This window comes from Anomaloglossus baeobatrachus, chromosome 4 (assembly GCF_048569485.1).
Source record: "Anomaloglossus baeobatrachus isolate aAnoBae1 chromosome 4, aAnoBae1.hap1, whole genome shotgun sequence".
Taxonomy (NCBI): Eukaryota; Metazoa; Chordata; class Amphibia; order Anura; family Aromobatidae; genus Anomaloglossus; species Anomaloglossus baeobatrachus.
Window position 1 is genome coordinate 79,297,404 of NC_134356.1, and position 22,120 is coordinate 79,319,523.

The 22,120-nt window shown below is 49.7% G+C and overlaps 1 protein-coding gene across 4 annotated transcripts in view; it reads left to right on the plus strand.

Moving 5' to 3' along the window:
- Positions 1-960: 960 nt before the first annotated feature.
- Positions 961-22,120, plus strand: part of LOC142301237 (securin-like) — a 30,759-nt gene continuing 9,599 nt past the window's right edge. The window contains exons 1-5 of one of the 4 annotated variants that reach the window (XM_075342264.1): positions 961-1,045; positions 4,861-4,960; positions 7,134-7,300; positions 7,740-7,815; positions 16,108-16,266. In XM_075342264.1, the coding sequence (XP_075198379.1) occupies positions 4,873-4,960; positions 7,134-7,300; positions 7,740-7,815; positions 16,108-16,266 (490 nt within the window). In that variant the 5' untranslated portion in view covers positions 961-1,045; positions 4,861-4,872. Of the gene's footprint in view, positions 1,046-1,066; positions 1,156-1,214; positions 1,273-4,860; positions 4,961-7,133; positions 7,301-7,739; positions 7,816-16,107; positions 16,267-22,120 lie in introns of those variants that run through there. The other 3 variants (XM_075342266.1, XM_075342265.1, XM_075342263.1) reach the window with 3 other exon arrangements.

The window sequence follows — 22,120 nt, forward strand, 5'->3', positions numbered from 1 at the left end:
CTCTCAGCACCCAGCTTTCCTATGCTCTGCTATACATCTTCTCTTAGCACCCAGCTTTCCTATGCTCTGCTATACATCTTCTCTCAGCACCCAGCTTTGCCATGCTCTGCTATACATCTTCTCTCAGCACCCAGCTTTCCCATGCTCTGCTATACATCTTCTCTCAGCACCCAGTTTTCCCATGCTCTGCTATACATCTTCTCTCAGCACCCAGCTTTCCTATGCTCTGCTATACATCTTATCTCAGCACCCAGCTTTGCCATGCTCTGATATACATCTTCTCTCAGCACCCAGCTTTATCATGCTCTGCTATACATCTTCTCTCAGCACCCAGCTTTCCCATGCTCTGCTATACATCTTCTCTCAGCACCCAGCTTTCCTATGGTCTGCTATACATTTTCTCTCAGCACCCAGCTTTCCTATGCTCTGCTATACATCTTCTCTCAGCACCTAGCTTTCCTATGCTCTGCTATACATCTTCTCTCAGCACCTAGCTTTCCTATGCTCTGCTATACATCTTCTCTCAGCACCTAGCTTTCCTATGCTCTGCTATACATCTTCTCTAAGCACCCTGCTTTCCCATGCTCTGCTACAACACATATACAATACAACAGTCTCTGGTGGATGTAGACTATAATGTGTGACTGAGAATATGAATGATACCAGGAGAGTCGCCCCTAAAGAGACCCAAGGACAGTGGAGCCAGCAGGGGAAAGAAACCCCGTGGTTTACGTATCATGGAGCCTTATAGATTTACATTATGTAAAATATATGATGAACGCCATTAAAGCTACCGCATAAAACCCCATCATCCCGTCACCAAAAGCCGCAGACAAACTCCTGACGCGTCCAGTGCCGTCCACTATCACCCGCACTGAATATAGCCGAGTGCGTCACTGAACGCCATCCAATCAGAATGGCCCGCCCATCATCCAATCAGATTACAGAAGCACGCTCCAACGACCAATGAGGACGCACTGTTTGGTTTAAAAGCGGGTGCCGCGAAGTGTTTAGTAGTACTACTAGCGCTGAGCTGTTGATTTCGGTACGTAACGGGAGAGCGCGGCTGGGGCGGAGGAGGCGTGTGCACGCCGAGGCTCGGTGGGCTTCTCGCTGGTTGCGTATTCTCGGTGACCGGTACATGCGCCGCCGGAGGTGCTGTCGTAATTTGTCTTGTAGCCGTTTGTGTTATGGCGTTTTATCCCCTCCGGTGCCCTGGAGGCGTTTTTCCGTGAGACACTTCCCAGTATGCCTCGCTGTAACTTCATGACGGTAGTGTTTCTGTGGGTTCCCCTGGTCTCGCACGTTTAGCAGTAAACTGTACTAGGGAGAGCCCTGTATATAGGATGTGTATGGGATATTATGCCGGAATCTATACACCAGGCTCCCCCTAGTGGTGGACACAGGCATAGCATGCCGCTCTTGTCACCGAGCACTAGATACCTACAGCTTTGTGGGGCTCTGGCTGCACCCCTCATTCATTGCAGTGACTGAGGGGAGGGTTTTGGTCTCACTCTGGGGCTGAACACCCATAGTTTATCTCGTATTCCCAGTATTAGATTAGTGAGGTTGACTGTGGATGTCCTCTGCCTCTGACAGTGGCTTGAATTGGAGCATATTCACACTGCAGTCATTGGTGCAGGGAGAAAATGTTTTTTAAAAAAAAAAGTTGTTTGCCTAACACTAACCCCCCCTTCCCCCCACTCTCAATTCATCAATGGGGAAAAATACTGAGAATTTTTTATCCTGAAGATGTGAAATTGCTTGAAATCTGCAATGGGGAAAAACAAGCACCATGTGCATGAGGTCTCAGGACTGTTCACTTTGCTGAAGCTATATAAAGGGTGTGTGCTGACCTGCTGTATCCTTTACATGGCAGGTCCTGACCTGTGAGACTCTTCTGCAGGAGACCGCAGCTTCTTGTGGCCACAATCATGGTTTGGGCCGCTGCGCTGTCTCGTCTTCTCCCTGCAGAGACCGCTTCTGTCTCCGCAGCAGAGAATTGACATCCTGTGGCTTGGAAAGTTGCACCGCTGGTCAGTTTGGGGATTTCTCTAAATCCCATTCACTGTGCTTGTGCTGTACATTGCAGCATTTTGAGCACAGCTGACACACTGCCTCCAAAACTCTGTGACCCCCCCCTCCCCTCAGCATGGGTGTTAACCATTAAATGCAGGATGTTGTGCTGGTTCACATGAAGGGCATCCTGAAGTTAAGAGGTGCCCACACCTGGATGAAGTCTGCATCTTGTCCATGTCTTCCAAGGAATGCTTTGTCAGACTGGAGCAGCTTTGCTGAATTTGGCAGTTCTCCAATGTCTTGGCGCTGCCTCATCCTGGTGTGAAAACCATTGGTCTTTGTTGTGCAAAGATTGACTCTTCAAAGTATATTATGCTGTTCTAACATAAAAGCTTTTAATTGCTTCCACTGTCTTACTAATTTTTGACTGACTGCTTCTCTGTGACAACATAAGTAAAGGGGATGTCTGCTCTTCTGACAACTATTTCCAAGAGATCAAATTGCCAAAATACAATTTATAGTGGTTAGCACTTCAGTCTTGTGGTGGCTCAGTGGTTAGCACTGCAGTCTTGCAGTGCTGGGGTCCTGGGTTCAAATCCCACAAAGGACACAATCTGCAAGGAGTTAGTATGTTCTCCCTGTGTTTGTGTCAGTTTCCTCCGGGATCTCCAGTTTCCTCCCACACTCCAAAAATATACTCATAGGGAACCTAGATTGAGCCCCAATGGGGACAGTGTTGCCAATGTATGTAAAGCGCTATGGAATTAACAGCGCTATATAAATATATAAACATTACATTATAATCACTATTTGGTAAAATTGATCCTACAGGTCAATACAAGTGCGTAGATGCCAAATGCTGTTTGTCCCATTGCTTGTGCTGTGCAGTGCATCAGTTCTGCTCTGTACAGCACAAATCACGGTCTCCTAGCACACAGCTGACCCCTGTCACGAATACCTGTCGGTGCCCTGCATTCACATCACAGGTGATCCATACTGCCACATATTAAATCCCACTGTCAGAGATTGACATTGAAATATAACTAGTTATCTGTCTCGGGTGGATCTCCAATCCACCCACACCTGTTAAAGGCAAATGTCAGTTGATCATATCAGGTGATGTGCAGGGAAAGGTGCATGCTCAGTGTGTGAGCTCCCATCAAACACCGTTTTTGATGTAAATGTATGCAAAAGGTTGAAGGGGTCAAAAGATCTGTTGGCAGGTTTTTGCTGTGTAATTGTAGAGTGCCATAATGTAAAAGCGGTCCCTGATATAGATGTCACTGGACTGTTTTGCTCCTTCATACAATCCTTCTTTTTTTTTTTTTTTTAGTGTGGTGGCTCAGTGGTTAGCACTCTAGTCTTGTGGTGGCTCAGTGGTTAGCACTCTAGTCTTGTGGTGGCTCAGTGGTTAGCACTGCAGTCTTGTGGTGGCTCAGTGGTTAGCACTGCAGTCTTGCAGCACTGGGGTCCTGGGTTCAAATCCCACCAAGGACAACATCTGCAAGGAGTTTGTATGTTCTCCCTGTGTTTGTATGGGTTTCCTCCGGTTTCTCCCACACTGCAAAGACATACTGATGGGGACTCTAGATTGTGACCCCCAATGGGGACAGTGTTGTAACTTCCTGAGATCTCCTAAATCTAAACTGACTATTACTCCACCCAGTAAAGTGACACATTACTTGATTCATGGTCTGTCCATAGATCATGCTGTTCTCAGATTAATAGCAGCAAGTGGATCTCTGCTTGCCTTGCAGCAGTTGGAGGTGGATGTCTCATTGGTCCTGCCATCTACAGGCTGGTCAGTGTTGCCCCACTGCAGTTGACAGTTGGTATCAAACCCATGTGTTGGTAATGGAGAGGTGTATCAGCACCCCTTCCCCATTACTAACCTGGTAAGTGTATAGCTAAGGTGCATGTGGGATTTTGGATGTGCCAGCTGTGGGCTAGTACTCACAAGCTAGGAAGGCCCATGGCTATCCCAGCTGCTGGCTTTACCTGGTTTGTTAAAAAAAAAAAAATGGAGGGACCTCATGGCTGGGTTGGTGTTTTTTTGTTTGTGGGTTTTTTTGTTAAAAAAAAACACACAGGGTTCACTCTTTGATAACCATGGATGATAAAGCTGACAACTGCAGGCTGCAACCCTGAGCTGTCTGCTTTACCTGCTCTGGCTATCAAAAAATAGGGTTATTCCACTTCTTCCTCATTCACATTATCCTACCCCCATTTTACTCCCTTTTGCAGTGCCATAGGCCTTACTACCATTTTACAGCACGGACGTTCAAGTCCCTATTGACTTGTATGGGATCTAGGGTCAAGTTCAGAAGTTACATTGATTGAAAAAAGACTTGGGTCCCAAACATTTAGGGCTAGCACACACAGCGAGTAATACAGAGCGCAATAAAAAAAATCACATTCCAATATTACTCTGGGGTAACTACCATGAGCAAATTTTTTTTTTTTTTTCTTCTCAGCCCTAATCAGACTGAAGTCACAGCATGCTGCAGGTGGAGTGCTATCCTGTTTCACTCGCACCCATTCAAGTCTATGGGGGCGAGAGAAACATTGCATTAGTTGAGTGCAATGCAATTCTTGCAACGGAGGAGATGGGAAGAAATCTCTCCCCTCCGCAGCTGTGATCTGATTGCTGGTTTGGTCCAGTCACATGACACTCTGCTCCCACTATGCTGTGAGCAGTGTCATGCGATCACTCGCACTAATCCTGGTATGGCCCCAGCCTTAGTCTGGGCAAATCCAAACTTCCATGGGTCTAATCATCCTAACTGTAATGGTTTGTTGTGTACAGTGAAACATGCCTCGTTCTTGTACTTTCTCCTATAGAATCTGACTAAAATGGCAACTGTGATCTACATTGACCAGGAGAACGGTGATGTTAATGCCACCCTGTTATCCAAAGATCGTCCCAAACTATCAGGTGTCGGTAAGTGGTTATTTAAAGGACCTTTGCCAAATACTGCCTGTATTCATCTGTGTTCTTTTGCCAGATTCTGGCTTAAGTCTTATAAGCTGGAAAACTTCTGCATGGCTCAATGTTGTAAAAAAACATCTTTTAGAATTTAGTTTTCCCAAGCTCCACCAAAGTGGGGTGTAGAAAAGCATGCCTAATAAACATGAACGTGTGATGTAAAATTTCTAGTGTGGCGCACACCACCGATGCCCCTCATGGATTGGTTGTGCAGGAGTAAGATGCCCCTATCATAAAGGGATCTGTGTCACTGACTGCAGACTTGTGAATCCTTGCGGTGCATGCTGTCACTTAGTGCTAGCATAGGGATCAGGAAGTCCTGTCGCTCCTGGTCTGGTTTGTGGGTTTTTTTCCTCCTCCAATATAGCCATGAGGGCTTGTTTTTTGTGGGAGGAGTTATAATTTTAAATGACACAATTTAACACTAGAACTACTGAGGTAGTCATTTTGACTACTTCGCACTATGTAGTTGTAGTAGGTGTCACGAGTCCAGTAGTTCTAGTGTTAAGCCTGCTTTCACACCTCTGGTTTTAGCAGAGCCGTCCAATCCGGCTCTAAAACCTATGCAGCGACAATACTGCATCCTTTGCATAAGTTTTTTACATGTGGCCTGTCCGGTTTTTGCCGCTTGCGGCTGGCTACGGAGCATGTGCAGTGGAAAAAAAACAGATGCAGGACGCCGCATGCGGCGTCCATAGGCATGCATTGCAAATCGCGCCGCATCGGCCAGATGCAGCAAGATGCAGTTCTTTGTGCCAGGCAACGTTCCGGCCGCCGCATCAGCTAAATCTGCTGCATGCGGCAAAAACCGGACGGAACGCAAGCCCATGCAGCACAATACGGCACTAATGTAAGTCTATGCAAAAAAAAAAACAGTTGCGTTTTTTTTTCTGCAAAGCGCCAGATTGTGCTGCACAGGAAAAACCGGATGTGTGAAAGCAGCCCAAGTCTACCACATGCTGTACAGGGAAACAGGTGAAATTCCAAGTGTAGTTCCATAATGGCTACTTAGAGAAAGGGTCCCTCCAAAAAAACAATTGTTGGAAAATAAAAATCTCAGTCTCCAAGGTTTTTTTTTTTTAAGTCTTTAAAACTTAAGTGGCGCCCATTAACTATTGAAACTATTAAGAACACTGTATAACCTCTACACAGGAAACTTCTTTTGCTAAAGTGTATTGAATGGTTTCTGCACACAGTAGCTTTATTCTACTGGTACAGGGGTTGTTTGCATGGGTTAGGCTACTTTCACACTAGTTTTCTGCATTCAGGCACAATTTTTTTTGATTCAAAGGATCCGGCAAAAAAAATGAGAAACCGGATCCGGTTTTAAATGGATCCGGTTTGTTTTTTTTTTGTTTTTTTTTTTTTTTTTGAGGGATCAGCTTTTTTAACTTGGTGCATGCGCAGTTTACAAAAAACGGATCCGGTAGCCACATCCATTTTTACCGCATTGCGCCGGATCCGGCGTCCATAAGCTTTCATTGTAAAACACGCTGTATCGCGCCAGATCCGGCACAATGCGTTTTTTTTTTTGCCAGACAAAAAAAGTTGCAAGACACGTTGCCTCCGGCCGCTGCTTTGATAAATTTTGCCGCATCCGGAAAAAACCGGATACAACGCAAAGCCATCAGGTACAATCTGGTAACAATGCAAATCTATGGGGATAAAACGGATGCAGTACCGGATCCGTTTAACCCGTTTTGTTTTTTTTTCCAGATTGTACCTGATGGGAAAAAAACTGAGTAGCCTAAAAAATCCGGATCCGTTTTTGTAAACTGCGCATGCACCAAATTAATTAAAAAAAACTTATCCATCAAAAAAAACAGACAAACCGGATGCAAAACAGATCCTTTTTTTTACAGTTAAAAACCAGATCCGGTGGATATGGCTTTACTTTTTTTTTTTTTTTTTTTTTTTTTTTTCCGGATCCTTTGGATCAGGAAGAAAAAAGGATTGCCTGAATGCAGAAAACTGATGTGTGAAAGTAGCCTTACTACAGTGCTTGCCATTGGGGTGGCCATAGCTCTGTTCCTGGTGTATAAGGAAGGCTTCTGCAGCAGTGATATCCTCCACCCTTCAGTTTCCCAATGCTCTGGAACAGTCATTAAACTAATCTTTTTGCCTAAAGGAAAGCCACTTGTCAAAAGCCGCCAGAGCAAGGTTCTTGGTCCTTCAAGTGGAAAAACTTCAAGAAAAGCTCTAGGAAATGTCAACAAGCAATTAATTAACCAGAAGAGTGGCCAGAATCTGAAAGGAGACCAAAAAGTGAAGAAGCCTGTGCCATCTACTGAACAGGTATGTTACTGCGGCCCAGTCGTACACTGGCTTTGCACATCACTAATGTTTTTTGTTACTTCATTCTAAAATGCAATCAGTCAAATCTGCAATAAGAACACAAAGATGGAAACTGATGGCATTTTATAGGTAGAAGTCCAATCTACTCGTGGCCTGATCATACTATCTGGTCTGCCCAACGTCTGACTGAGGATTGTCCAGTTTTCGTTCAGTTGCCCCGTTCTCTAGATAATGCACCAGCCTTTTACCTAGCGGTCACCCTAAACTCAGACCACATGAACGCTCGGCTCACCTGTATGTTGAAGCTGCAAGACACACAGGCTGCTTGGGGTGTATGGCCAGAATACAGCTATCACAAGGGCTTAGATTGCCAGATTTTTCTATGGAAGGCAAATGCCAGTTGAATAAGCTTGTGAACTGGTTCCTGTTCTCCCACTAGGTTTCTGACACTTCTGTCAAGACTGAGAAGCAGCAGTATCCTGATATTGAAAAGTTTGTTCCCTACAATCCTGCAGGTAAGTTTTTCCACAACTTGCTCTATTTCCTTTAAAGGAAGCCTGTCATGTCTATGAATATGCAGTTATAGGGTTAATAATGCCATGAAGGTGCAGCACCCAGGAGAATGACTCCAACCTCCTCTCCCCTCTTTTGGGTACTGCAATCAGCCACCTTCATAATGATTAACCAGCAGATCAATGCTGTTATCAGAAATCACTTGCTCCCTTAAAGGAGTTGTCCGACAAACTCCAAAAAAATAAGTTAATCTCTGCTGTATTGTCATATAAAACACATTTTTTGTTTTCTAACTTTTGTTTCTCTTGATTTTTCACTTTATTCTCTGCAGCTCTTTGTTTACATTCAGCACAACCTAACATGACATGTTTGACTGCCAAACCCACAGTCACAGCTGGCACCGCCCCCGGCCTCACTGTGCAGCCCCGCCCACTGCACACATTCCCTGTCAGTATTCTCTGCCCCAGCACCTGATACATAAATGAGTACTATGTAATGAAAGAAGGGAATTTTGTTACTTACCGTAAATTCCTTTTCTTCTAGCTCTTATTGGGAGACCCAGACGATTGGGTGTATAGCACTGCCTCCAGAGGCCACACAAAGCAATTACACTAAAGTGTAAGGCCCCTCCCCTTCTAGCTATACACCCCCAGTGGGATCACTGGCTCACCAGTTTTAGTGCAAAAGCAAGAAGGAGGAAAGCCAATAACTGGTTTAAACAAATTCACTCCGAGTAACATCGGAGAACTGAAAACCGTTCAACATGAACAACATGTGTACCCGCAAACAAACCAAAAATCCCGAAGGACAACAGGGCGGGTGCTGGGTCTCCCAATAAGAGCTAGAAGAAAAGGAATTTACGGTAAGTAACAAAATTCCCTTCTTCTTCGGCGCTCTATTGGGAGACCCAGACGATTGGGACGTCCAAAAGCTGTCCCTGGGTGGGTAAAGAAATACCTCATGTTAGAGCTGCAAGACAGCCCTCCCCTACGGGGAGGCAACTGCCGCCTGCAGGACTCTTCTACCTAGGCTGGCGTCCGCCGAAGCATAGGTATGCACCTGATAATGTTTGGTGAAAGTGTGCAGACTCGACCAGGTAGCTGCCTGGCACACCTGTTGAGCCGTAGCCTGGTGTCGTAATGCCCAGGACGCACCCACGGCTCTGGTAGAATGGGCCTTCAGCCCTGATGGAACCTGAAGCCCCGCAGAACGGTAGGCTTCAAGAATTGGTTCTTTGATCCATCGAGCCAGGGTGGCCTTAGAAGCCTGCGACCCTTTGCGCTTACCAGCGACAAGGACAAAGAGTGCATCCGAACGGCGCAGGGGCGCTGTGCGGGAAATGTAGATTCTGAGTGCTCTCACCAGATCCAACAAATGTAAATCCTTCTCATACCGATGAACTGCATGAGGACAAAACGAAGGCAAAAAGATATCCTGATTAAGATGAAAAGAGGATACCACCTTCGGGAGAAACTCCTGAATGGGGCGCAGCACTACCTTGTCCTGGTGGAAGACCAGGAAGGGAGCCTTGGAAGACAACGCTGCTAGCTCAGACACTCTCCGAAGAGATGTGATCGCTACCAGAAAAGCCACTTTCTGTGATAGTCTAGAAAGTGAAACCTCCTTCAGAGGCTCGAAGGGCGGCTTCTGGAGGGCAACTAGTACCCTGTTCAGATCCCATGGATCTAACGGCCGCTTGTACGGGGGAACTATATGACAAACCCCCTGTAGGAACGTGCGCACCTTAGAAAGTCGTGCTAGACGCTTCTGAAAAAAGACGGATAGCGCCGAGACTTGCCCTTTAAGGGAACCGAGCGACAAACCTTTGTCTAACCCAGATTGGAGGAAAGAAAGAAGGGTAGGTAATGCAAATGGCCAGGGAGACACTCTCTGAGCAGAGCACCAGGATAAGAATATCCTCCACGTTCTGTGGTAGATCTGAGCAGACGTGGGCTTCCTAGCCTGTCTCATGGTGGCAACGACCCCTTGGGATAAGCCTGAAGACGCTAGGATCCAGGACTCAATGGCCACGCAGTCAGGTTGAGGGCCGCAGAATTCCGATGGAAAAACGGCCCTTGGGACAGTAAGTCTGGTCGGTCTGGCAGTGCCCACGGTTGGCCGACCGTGAGATGCCACAGATCCGGATACCACGCCCTCCTCGGCCAGTCTGGAGCGACGAGTATGACGCGGCTGCAGTCGGATCTGATCTTGCGTAGCACTCTGGGCAAGAGTGCCAGAGGTGGAAACACATAAGGGAGCCGGAACTGCGACCAATCTTGCACTAGGGCGTCTGCTGCTAGAGCTCTTTGATCGCGAGACCGTGCCATGAAGGTTGGGACCTTGTTGTTGTGCCGGGACGCCATTAGGTCGACGTCCGGCCTTCCCCATCGGCGACAGATTTCCTGAAACACGTCCGGGTGAAGGGACCATTCCCCTGCGTCCATGCCCTGGCGACTGAGGAAGTCTGCTTCCCAGTTTTCTACGCCGGGGATGTGAACTGCGGATATGGTGGAGGCCGTGGCTTCCACCCACATCATAATGCGCCGGACTTCCTGGAAGGCTTGCCGACTGCGAGTCCCTCCTTGGTGATTGATGTATGCCACCGCTGTGGAGTTGTCCGATTGAATTCGGATCTGCTTCCCTTCCAGCCACTGCTGGAAGGCTAGTAGGGCAAGAAACACTGCTCTGATTTCCAGAATATTGATCTGAAGGCTGGACTCCTGCTGAGTCCACGTACCCTGAGCCCTGTGGTGGAGAAACACTGCTCCCCACCCTGACAGACTCGCGTCTGTCGTGACCACCGCCCAGGACGGTGGTAGGAAGGATCTTCCCTGTGATAATGAGGTGGAAAGGAGCCACCACTGCAGAGAGTCCTTGGCCGTCTGGGAAAGACTTTCCTGTCCAGGGATGTCGACTTCCCGTCCCATTGGCGGAGAATGTCCCATTGAAGTGGACGCAGATGAAACTGCGCAAACGGAACCGCCTCTATTGCCGCCACCATCTTCCCGAGGAAGTGCATGAGGCGTCTTAAGGAGTGCGACTGACTTTGAAGGAGAGCCTGCACCCCTGTCTGTAGTGACCGCTGCTTGCTCAGCGGAAGCTTCACTATCGCTGAGAGAGTATGAAACTCCATGCCAAGATACGTTAGTGATTGGGTTGGTGACAGATTTGACTTTGGGAAGTTGATGATCCACCCGAACGCCTGGAGAGTCTCCAGTGCAAAATTCAGGCTGAGTTGGCATGCCTCCTGAGAGGGTGCCTTGACCAGTAGATCGTCCAAGTAAGGGATCACAGTGTCCGTGAGAGTGCAAGACTGCTACCACTGCTGCCATGATCTTGGTGAACACCCGGGGGGCTGTCGCCAGACCAAATGGCAGAGCCACGAACTGAAGATGTTCGTCTCCTATCACGAAGCGCAGAAAGCGTTGGTGCTCCGTAGCAATCGGCACGTGGAGATAAGCATCTTTGATGTCTATTGATGCTAGGAAATCTCCTTGGGACATTGAGGCAATGACTGAGCGGAGGGATTCCATCCGGAACCGCCTGGCGTTCACATGCTTGTTGAGCAGTTTTAGGTCCAGAACAGGACGGAAGGAGCCGTCCTTTTTTGGAACCACAAAGAGATTGGAGTAAAATCCTCGCCCCCGTTCCAGAGGGGGGACAGGGATCACGACTCCTTCTGCTCTTAGAGTCCACCGCCTGCAGCAGGGCATCTGCTCGGTTGGGGTGTGGGGAGGTTCTGAAGAACCGAAGTGGAGGCCGAGAACTGAACTCGATTCTGTACCCGCGAGACAAAATGTCTGTTACCCACCGGTCTTTGACCTGTGACAGCCAAATGTCGCAAAAGCGGGAGAGCCTGCCACCGACCGAGGATGCGGAGGGAGGAGGCCGAAAGTCATGAGGTAGCCGCCTTGGAAGCGGTTCCTCCATTTGCTTTCCTGGGGCGTGAGTGAGCCCGCCAGGAATCTGAGCTCCCTTGTCCTTTCTGAGTCCCTTTGGACGAGGAGAATTGGGCCTTGCCCGAGCCTCGAAAGGACCGAAACCTCGACTGCCACTTTTTCTGTTGAGGTTTACTTGCTCTGGGCTGTGGCAAGGAAGAGTCCTTACCCTTGGACTGTTTTATGATTTCAGCCAATGGCTCACCAAACAGTCTGTCTCTAGATAATGGCAAGCTGGTTAAGCATTTTTTGGAACCAGCATCTGCTTTCCAGTCCTTTTAACCATAAGGCTCTGCGCAAAACCACAGAATTGGCGGCCGCCATAGAGGTACGGCTCGTAGATTCTAGGACAGCATTGATAGCATAGGTCGCAAACGCAGACATTTGCGAAGTTAGGGACGCCACCTGTGGCACTGCTGGATGCATGATAGCATCCACCTGTGCTAAACCAGCTGAAATAGCTTGGAGTGCCCACACGGCCGCGAATGCTGGAGCAAACGACGCGCCGATAGCTTCATAGACAGATTTCAACCAAAGGTCCATCTGTCTGTCGTTGGCATCTTTAAGTGAAGCGCCATCCTCTACTGCGACTATGGATCTAGCCGCAAGCTTGGAAATTGGGGGATCCACCTTTGGGCACTGGGTCCAGCGTTTGGCCACTTCAGAGGGAAAAGGATAACGGGTATCCTTAGAACGTTTAGAGAAACGCTTGTCTGGATGAGCGTCGTGCTTCTGGATTGATTCTCTGAAGTCAGAGTGGTCCAAAAAAGCACTTAATTTACGCTTGGGATATAGGAAATGGAACTTCTCCTGCTGTGCAGCTGCCTCCTCTGCAGAAGGGGCTGGGGGAGAAATATCCAACAGTCTATTAATCGCCGATATAAGGTCATTAACCATGGCGTCACCATCAGGGGCATCCAGATTGAGAGGGGCCTCAGGATTAGAATCCTGATCACCGTCCTCAGTCTCATCACAGAGAGACTCTTCTCGCTGAGACCCTGAGCAGTGTGATGACGTGGAGGGTCTTTCCCAGCGAGCTCGCTTAGGCTGCCTGGGACTGTCATCTGAGTCAGAGACTTCAGCTTGTGATGCTTGAGACCCCCTTGAAGTACGGATTAGTTCCAACTGAGGGGGACCAGAGAGCATAGCCACAGCAGTGTCCATGGTCTGAGGAACTGGCCTGGCCTGCAAGGTCTCCAGGATTTTTGTCATAGCCTCAGACATTTTATCAGCAAACACTGCAAAGTCTGTCCCCATCACCGGGGCAGGGTTCACAGGCGTCTCTGCCTGGGCTACCACCACAATAGGCTCTGGCTGACGAAGTGCCACTGGGACTGAACATTGCACACAATGTGAATCATTGGAGCCTGCCGGTAGATCAGCCCCACATGCAGTACAAACAGTGCACACAGCCCGTGCCTTGGCAGCCTTGCGTTTTGCGGATGACATGTTGCTGCCTCCTCAGAGCAGTACAGGGTGTCCAGCCAAGAAGCGACCTTACAGTGCAACTAAATATATATATGGTACCAAGAAAAAAGTACACTAATATATCACTGAGGCACTAGTGGGGCCAGCACTACTGTGCAGCTTACCGCCCGCTTAGGAGCGGTGTGTGGTCGCCAGAAATCCCTCTAGTCTGGGTCTCCCAGAGCCTGCTGCCTTTCCCCAGCCAGATCGCATGTGTAATGGCTGCCGGCGTCCTTGTGGAGAGGGGGGGCGGGCCCTGGGCGTACACCGACGAAGAGCGGGAAGTCTGCTTCCCCCTGTGCCTAGTGAGAGGGCTGGAGCATGTAAATAAAGCTCCAGCCCTCGGCGCTGCCATTGAGCAGCGTCTCTCCCCTACCCTGATTGACAGGGTGGGGGCGGGAACGAAGCGGCGCTAGGCCGCAGAAGCCGGGGGCTAAAGTTAGAAGCGCCACCGCCGTAAAAGCGCGGTCGGCGCAAAGTCCCCGGCGCACCACAAGTCGCAGCTGCGCCGCCGCTCCAGGAGCGGTCGGCGCAGTAGTTCCCAACACACAACGTCACTCAGCAAAGTTGCAGTGACCTAACCCCCAGCGTACAGCGCCACTGTCCCCGGCGCACTACAACGCTCAGCAAGCCCTGAGAGTGTCCGTGCCTGCCGGGGACACAGAGTACCTGAAAGTTGCAGGGCCATGTCCCTGAACGGCACTCCCGCTCCCAATCCAGCAGGTTCTATGGGTCTGTGGATGGAGCCCGGCCCCAGGGCTTGGGGGCCGGTAAGATCCCACTTCCACAGAGCCCTCCAGGGGATGTGGAAGGAAAACAGCATGTGGGCTCCAGCCTCTGTACCAGCAATAGGTACCTCAACCTTACAAGCACCACCGCGGGTGAGAAGGGAGCATGCTGGGGGCCCTATATGGGCCCTCTTTTCTTCCATCCGATAGAGCCAGCAGCTACTGCTGACTACAAACAGTGGAGCTATGCGTGGATGTCTGACCTCCTTCGCACAAAGCAGAAAACTGGTGAGCCAGTGATCCCACTGGGGGTGTATAGCTAGAAGGGGAGGGGCCTTACACTTTTTAGTGTAATTGCTTTGTGTGGCCTCCGGAGGCAGTGCTATACACCCAATCGTCTGGGTCTCCCAATAGAGCGCCGAAGAAATTATATATTATACATAATCCCCCTCATGCACTCTCCTCTCCCACTGCACTGTCTCCTCTGCTCCCCAGCACTCCCCTGTCTCTCACCCCATGAAGTCTTGTCTCTGCCCCCCCTGCTGTGTCACCCATGAACTCTCTTCTCTGCCCCCCCACTGTCAGCCGTGCATGTTCTTCTCTGCCCCCTGCCCCTCACCCCACTGCTCGCTCTCCCTTCTCACCCATGCAGCATGCTATCTCTTCTCCATGCTGTGATTGCAGTGTCTTATACAGAGCTCAGTGCTGTTCGCTGGTGTAAGGTGACATCCCTGCTTATGACTGTATTCAGAAGTGAGGAGCATGGGAGGCTGCATTCATCACAGCGCATGGGGGAGGGGGGGGTCAGTTGCCCGGGCACCATACAACATAATGAGCTGAGGACACTGTTGGGCAAACAGTGCTACGGTGTCCTAGACAGAGGGCAACCTGTGTTTGTCCAGCACATACAGTGCAGAGATGGCGGGGCTCATCGCACTGTACCCACCCAGCAGGGCGGCAACATGCAGTGGCAGATTTGCATGTCGACATGGTCCTTCCCATGTTGACATGAAATGACCGGAAGTAGCAAAATCACAGCAGGAGCAGTCACATGACCACTCTGAGCCTGGGGAGAGGGGCTGACAGCAGGGCAGGTAAGTGCTCACGATCTACTTACCTGCCCCAATGTAGCCCAATGGTGTAAATTAGAAAAAGCAAAATAAGCCAGATAACCCCTTTAAGGCTAGTTTCACACATCAGTTTTGCCAGATTCAGCACACGCCAGTACAGTATGATACAGTACAATGGCAGCACCGCAACTTCTGGGTCACATGACAGCATGTGACCGGCACTTGTCATGCTGCCATTGTACTATATCACACTGTACTGGAGTGTGCCGAATCCGGCAAAACTGCGAAAAGCCAGTTGTGTGAAACTAGCCTAAGGCTAGTTTCACATGTCCAGCTTTTTGCTGGTTTGACAGATTCAGCGCACGCCAGTACAGTATGATATAGTACAGTGGCAGCACCACAACTTCTGGGTCAATGACAGCATGTGACTGGCACTTGTTGCACTACCAGTGTACTGTATGCACTGTCCTGGCGTACACCACATCCGGCAAAAAGCTGGATATGTGAAACTAGCCTTAGTCATTTAAGCTCTAACACAATCTATAGTGCTAAATCCTATACCTTTAAACTAGATCAGTTGTGTGGTTGTTGGCCCTATAAAGGGCCCTCTTGGCTGAACTTCTACTGAATCTCAGCTTCAGTGTCTGACTTGCCTAATGTGACCTCACATCTGAGTGGATCTGGATCTTCAGTACTTCACTGACATTAAACTTTGAAACCCAGTGAGACCTCTGCAATGTCCGTCAGCTGGATTTCTGATGGCTGCTTGGCTATGAAGAAAGCAACACAGACTGCTAAACACCCTGGGGCACTTGGTCATGCTCAGCAGAAGCACCAGTCATCCAGATGGCGCAGTTATGAGATCTGGGGTTCCCCAAGTAGATGGGACACTGCAAAAAAACCTGACATGTGGCTACTTGGAAAAGCTCATTGGGTGCATTGAGCCCATAAGAAAACTAATCTTAAGCTCCCTCTTTAAAACCATAGGATGTATATATTTTGGAGAAGACAGCTGCTTAAGACTTTTGATCTGTTATCTTAATTGGGTAAAATATTTTATATTTTTTTTTTTTTTTTTTTTTTTCTTGTAGACTTTGAAACTTTTGATGTCCCAGAAGAACATAAACTGAGTCATCTCTCCCTGGTTGGTGTTGGTCTTATAGTCAATATGAATGATGCTAAAAGGTTTGCGACACTACAAAGTGTAGAGCCAGCCCTAATGGAAATCCCTGCCTGTAACTGGGAGCCAGGTAGGTTTTCTTCTTCTCTGGTTTCCACCATTTTTAGTTACATATTCGGTCAGTCTTGGTAAATCTCCATTCTTAATGTGCAACTACACACCAATTCTGACACTCTATACTGAGCACTGTAAAATCCTAAAACAATTGGTGGGAATGGAAAGTGCCACTAGCTACAGCTGTAACACTCACTCTGTCCTAAATTGCCTTAGTTACCAAACTTTAAAGCAGCACTGCTGTCTTTTTAATTCTGCAACTTGTTTGGCACAGCCCTACCAAAATGAGTAGGGTTTGGGATGTGACACCACAGATCTAACACATGGCTCGCTGTGTCATGTCTTAGTCCATTCCTCCAGGGCAAGAGCGGCACAGCTGATGGGGTGAACTTTAACCCCTTCAGCCCCCAGCCTATTTTGACCTTACTGACCTCACCATTTTGCAAAATTCTGACCAGTGTCCCTTTATGAGGTTAACTCTGGAACGCTTCAACGCATCCTGGCGATTCTGACATTGTTTTTGTGACATATTGTACAAGTGGTAGATTTAGGCTGATATTTTTTTTTTTTTGCATTCATTTTCGGGAATTTCAGAAGTTTGGCGAAAATTTAGAATTGCGCAATTTTTTAAAATTTTATGCCCGTAAATCTGAGAAATGTCACACAATAGTTACTAAATAAAATTTCCCACATGTCTACTTTACACCAGCGCAATTTTCAAAACAAAATTTATTTTTTTTGGTTAGGAAGTGGTCAAAGTTAATCAGCAATTTCTCATTTTTTCCAACAAAATTTACACTTTTTTTTTTTTTTTTTTTTTTTTGGGACCACATGCGACTTTGAGAGGCCTAGGTGACAGAAAATACCCAAAAGTGACCCCATTCTAAACTGCACCAGACAGGCTACTCAAAACCACATCCAAGAAGTTTATTACCCCTTTAGGTTCTTCACAAGAATCAAAGCAATGTGGAAGGAAAAAATGAAAATTTACTTTTTTTTTTGTTTTAAACAAATGTTACTTTAGCCATAAAATGTAGCATTTCACAAGGGTATCAGGAAAAATTACACCATAAAATTTATTGTGCAATTTATCCTGAGTACAGATACCTCATGTGGTGGAAATCAAGTGTTTGGGTGCAAGGCTCGGAAGGCAAGGAGCGCTATTTGACTTTTGGAGCTAATTTTCCATTCAAAACGTCAAATGGCGCTCCTTCCCTTCCGAGCCCTGCCGTGCACCCAAACAGTGCTTTATGACCACATATGAGGTATCTATGTACTCAGGAGAAATTGCCCAACAAATTTTAGGATCCATTTTATCCTGTTGCCCATGTGAAAATGAGAAATTGAGGCTAAAAAAATTTTCTTTGTCGCTCCATTGGGAGACCCAGACAATTGGGGTGTATAGGCTATGCCTCCGGAGGCTGCACAAAGTATTACACTAAAAGTGTAAAGCCCCTCCCCTTCTGCCTATACACCCCCCGTGCTCCCACGGGCTCCTCAGTTTTTTGCTTTGTGCGAAGGAGGCAGACATGCACGCATAGCTCCACAGATTAGTCAGCAGCAGCTGCTGACTATGTCGGATGGAAGAAAAGAGGGCCCTTAACAGGGCCCCCAGCATGCTCCCTTCTCACCCCACTCTTGTCGACAGTGTTGTTAAGGTTGAGGTATCCATTGCGGGTACGGAGGCTGGAGCCCACATGCTGTTTTCCTTCCCCATCCCCCTTAGGATCCCACTTCACCCAGAGCCCTATCGGTCTCCAGGCACTGAGACCGTGCTCCATCCACAGCTCCTGAGGACCCTGCTGGATAGGAGCCGAGTATCGTTCAGGGACATGGCCCTGCTTCTTTGAGGTACTCTGTGTCCCCGTGGGGACTGCGCACAGCAACACTCCAGCATTGCTGGGTGTGCTAGTGCACCGGGGACCGCGGCGCTGACAGCGTTTGTGCCATTATACACTGCAGCATCGCTGAGTGTGTTATAACTCGAGTCCCCGGCTTTTGGGCCTAGTCTCTTTTTCTTCCCGCCCCCAGCCCTGCCAGTCAGGGGAAGGGCGGGACGCTGTACAGCACGGCAGCACTGAGGGCTGGAGCATGGTTTGCATACTCCACCCCCCCTCACTGTGCACAGTGGGGCACCAGTTCCCGCACTTTCTGGGTCACGCCCACGGCTCCCTCCTCTCCTCAGGACGCCGGCAGCCATTCCTGTCAGCTCCTCGGACGCTGCAGAGGGGAGACAAGCTCTGGGGGACCCAGGCAGGGATTCTGGTGGCCACACAACCGCTTTAAGCGGGCGGTAAGCAGCACCTCAGGTGCTGTCCCCACTTGGTGCAGAAGTGTAATTATAGTTTATATGTTTACAGGCTATACTTTACACTGTATGGTGCACAGTTGATTTCTGGCTATATACCCTGTTGTGTCGCTCAAAGGAGACAACAGCATGGCGCCCACAAGAAGCAGGGGTGCCAAAACACAGGCTTACTATGCTGCCTGCACCGCATGTACAACCTCGCTACCGGCAGGTTCCACTAACCCTCATTGTGTGCACTGCTCGGCCCCTGTGGCACTTACTCAGCCGGAGCCTCTGCTAAGGGGGGCCCAGGGGGAACAACCAGCTAACACTGTCCAGGTGACAGGGATGGAGTTTGCAGTTTTTACTGACAGACTTTCTGAGACTATGGCTAAGATTCTAGAAGCTTTGCAGTCCAGACCGGTATCTCAGACCATGGGCACTGTGGAATCACTGCCCCCTGGTTCCCCTCAGTTGGAACAACAATGTTCCCCCGGGGTGTCTCATAGATCCCAGGGTGAGGTCTCTAACACGGACCGCAGCCCCAGACCGCCTAAGCGAGCTCGCTGGGAAATCCCCTCGACCTCATCACATTGTTCAGGGTCTCAGAGGGATGACTCTCTGTATGATGAAGCGGAGGTAGCTGATCAGGATTCTGAGCCTGAGGCCGCTCTCAACCTTGATACTCCTGATGGTGACGCCATAGTGAATGATCTTATCGCGTCCATACATCAAATGTTGGATATTTCTCCCTCAGCTCCTCCAGCGGAGGAGTCAGCCTCTCAGCAGGAGAAATTCCGTTTCAGGTTCCCCAAGCGTACGAGTATGTTTCTGGATGACTCCGATTTCAGAGAGGCAGTCCAGAAACACCGAGTTTGTCCAGATAAGCGTTTTTCCAAGCGCCTTAAGGATACACGTTATCCCTTCCCCCCCCCCCCCCCCCCCCCCCCCCAACGTGGTCAAGGGCTGGACTCAGTGTCCCAAGGTGGATCCTCCAATCTCCAGACTGGCGGCTAGATCCTTAGTTGCAGTTGAAGATGGGGCTTCGCTCAAGGATGCCACTGACAGACAGATGGAGCTCTGGTTGAAATCCGTCTATGAAGCTATCGGCGCGTCTTTTGCTCCAGCATTCGCAGCCGTATGGGCACTCCAAGCTATCTCAGCGGGTCAAGCGCAAATTGACGCACTCACACGTACGTCTGCGCCGCAAGTGGCGTCCATAACTTCTCAAACGTCGGCATTTGCGTCCTACGCTATTAATGCTGTCCTGGACTCTGCGAGCCGTACGGCGGTTGCAGCCGACAATTCGGTGGCAATACGCAGGGCCTTGTGGCTACAGGAATGGAAGGCAGATTCGGCTTCCAAAAAGTCCTTAACCGGTTTGCCATTTTCTGGCGACCGTTTGTTTGGTGAGAGGCTGGATGAGATCATCAAACAATCCAAGGGAAAGGAAACATCCTTACCCCAGGCCAAACCAAAATTACCCCAACAGAGGAGGGGACAGTCGAGGTTTCGGTCCTTTCGGGGTGCGGGCAGGTCCCAATTCTCCTCGTACAAAAGGACTCAGAAGGATCAGAGGCACTCCGATCCATGGCGGTCTAAGTCACGCCCTAAAAAGACCGCTGGAGGTGCCGCTACCAAGGCGGCTTCCTCATGACTTACGGCCTCCTCACACCGCATCCTCGGTCGGTGGCAGGCTCTCCCGCTTTTCCGACATTTGGCTGCCACAGGTAAAAGACCGTTGGGTGAGAGACATCCTGTCTCACGGTTACAGGATAGAGTTCAGCTCTCGTCCTCCGACTCGATTTTTCAGAACATCTCCGCCTCCCGAGCGAGCCGATGCTCTGCTGCAGGCGCTGGGCACTCTGAAGGCAGAAGGAGTGGTGGTCCCCGTTCCTCTTCAGCAACAGGGTCACGGTTTTTACTCCAACCTGTTTGTGGTTCCAAAGAAGGACGGGTCTTTCCGTCCTGTCCTGGACCTAAAACTGCTCAACAAACACGTAAAGACCAGGCGGTTCCGGATGGAATCCCTCCGCTCCGTCATCGCCTCAATGTCCCAAGGAGATTTCCTTGCATCGATCGATATCAAGGATGCTTATCTCCACATACCGATTGCTCCAGAGCATCAGCGCTTCCTGCGCTTCGCCATAGGAGACGAACACCTTCAGTTCGTGGCACTGCGGTTCGGCCTGGCGACAGCCCCACGGGTTTTCACCAAGGTCATGGCTGCAGTAGTGGCGGTCCTCCACTCTGGGTCACTCGGTGATCCCTTACTTAGACGATCTGCTGGTCAAGGCTCCCTCTCAAGAGGCATGCCAGCACAGCCTCACCGCTACTCTGGAGACTCTCCAGAGTTTCGGGTGGATCATCAATTTTCCAAAGTCAAATCTGACACCGGCCCAATCGCTGACATATCTTGGTATGGAGTTTCATACCCTCTCAGCGATAGTGAAGCTTCCGCTGAGCAAGCAGCGTTCACTACAGACGGGGGTGCAATCTCTCCTTCAGGGTCAGTCACACCCCTTGAGGCGCCTCATGCACTTCCTGGGGAAGATGGTGGCAGCAATGGAGGCAGTCCCTTTCGCGCAGTTTCACCTGCGTCCTCTTCAATGGGACATCCTACGCAAATGGGACAGGAAGCCGACGTCCCTCGACAGGAACGTCTCCCTCTCTCAGGCAACCAAAGCTTCCCTTCGGTGGTGGCTTCATCCCACTTCATTATCGAAGGGGAAATCCTTCCTACCCCCATCCTGGGCGGTGGTCACGACGGACGTGAGTCTGTCAGGGTGGGGAGCGGTCTTTCTCCACCACAGGGCTCAGGGGACTTGGACTCAGACAGTCTTCCCTTCAGATCAATGTTCTGGAGATAAGGGCAGTGTATCTGGCCCTAAAAGCGTTCCAGCAGTGGCTGGAAGGCAAGCAGATCCGAATTCAGTCGGACAACTCCACAGCGGTGGCTTACATCAACCACCAAGGAGGAACACACAGTCGGCAAGCCTTCCAGGAAGTCCGGCGGATTTTGATGTGGGTGGAAGCCACGGCCTCCACCATCTCCGCAGTTCACATCCCGGGCGTGGAAAACTGGGAAGCAGATTTTCTCAGTCGCCAGGGCATGGACGCAGGGGAATGGTCCCTTCACCCGGACGTGTTTCAGGAGATCTGTTGCCGCTGGGGGATGCTGGACGTCGACCTAATGGCGTCCCGGCACAACAACAAGGTCACGGCATTCATGGCACGTTCTCACGATCACAGAGCTCTGGCGGCAGACGCCTTAGTTCAGGATTGGTCGCAGTTTCAACTCACTTATGTGTTTCCTCCGCTGGCACTGTTGCCCAGAGTGTTACGCAATATCAGGGCCGACTGCCGCCGCGCCATCCTCGTCGCTCCAGACTGGCCGAGGAGGTCGTGGTACCCGGATCTGTGGCATCTCACGGTCGGCCAACCGTGGGCACTACCAGACCGACCAGACTTGCTGTCTCAAGGGCCGTTTTTCCATCTGAATTCTGCGGCCCTCAACCTGACTGTGTGGCCATTGAGTCCTGGATCTTAGCGTCTTCAGGGTTATCTCAAGAGGTCATTGCCA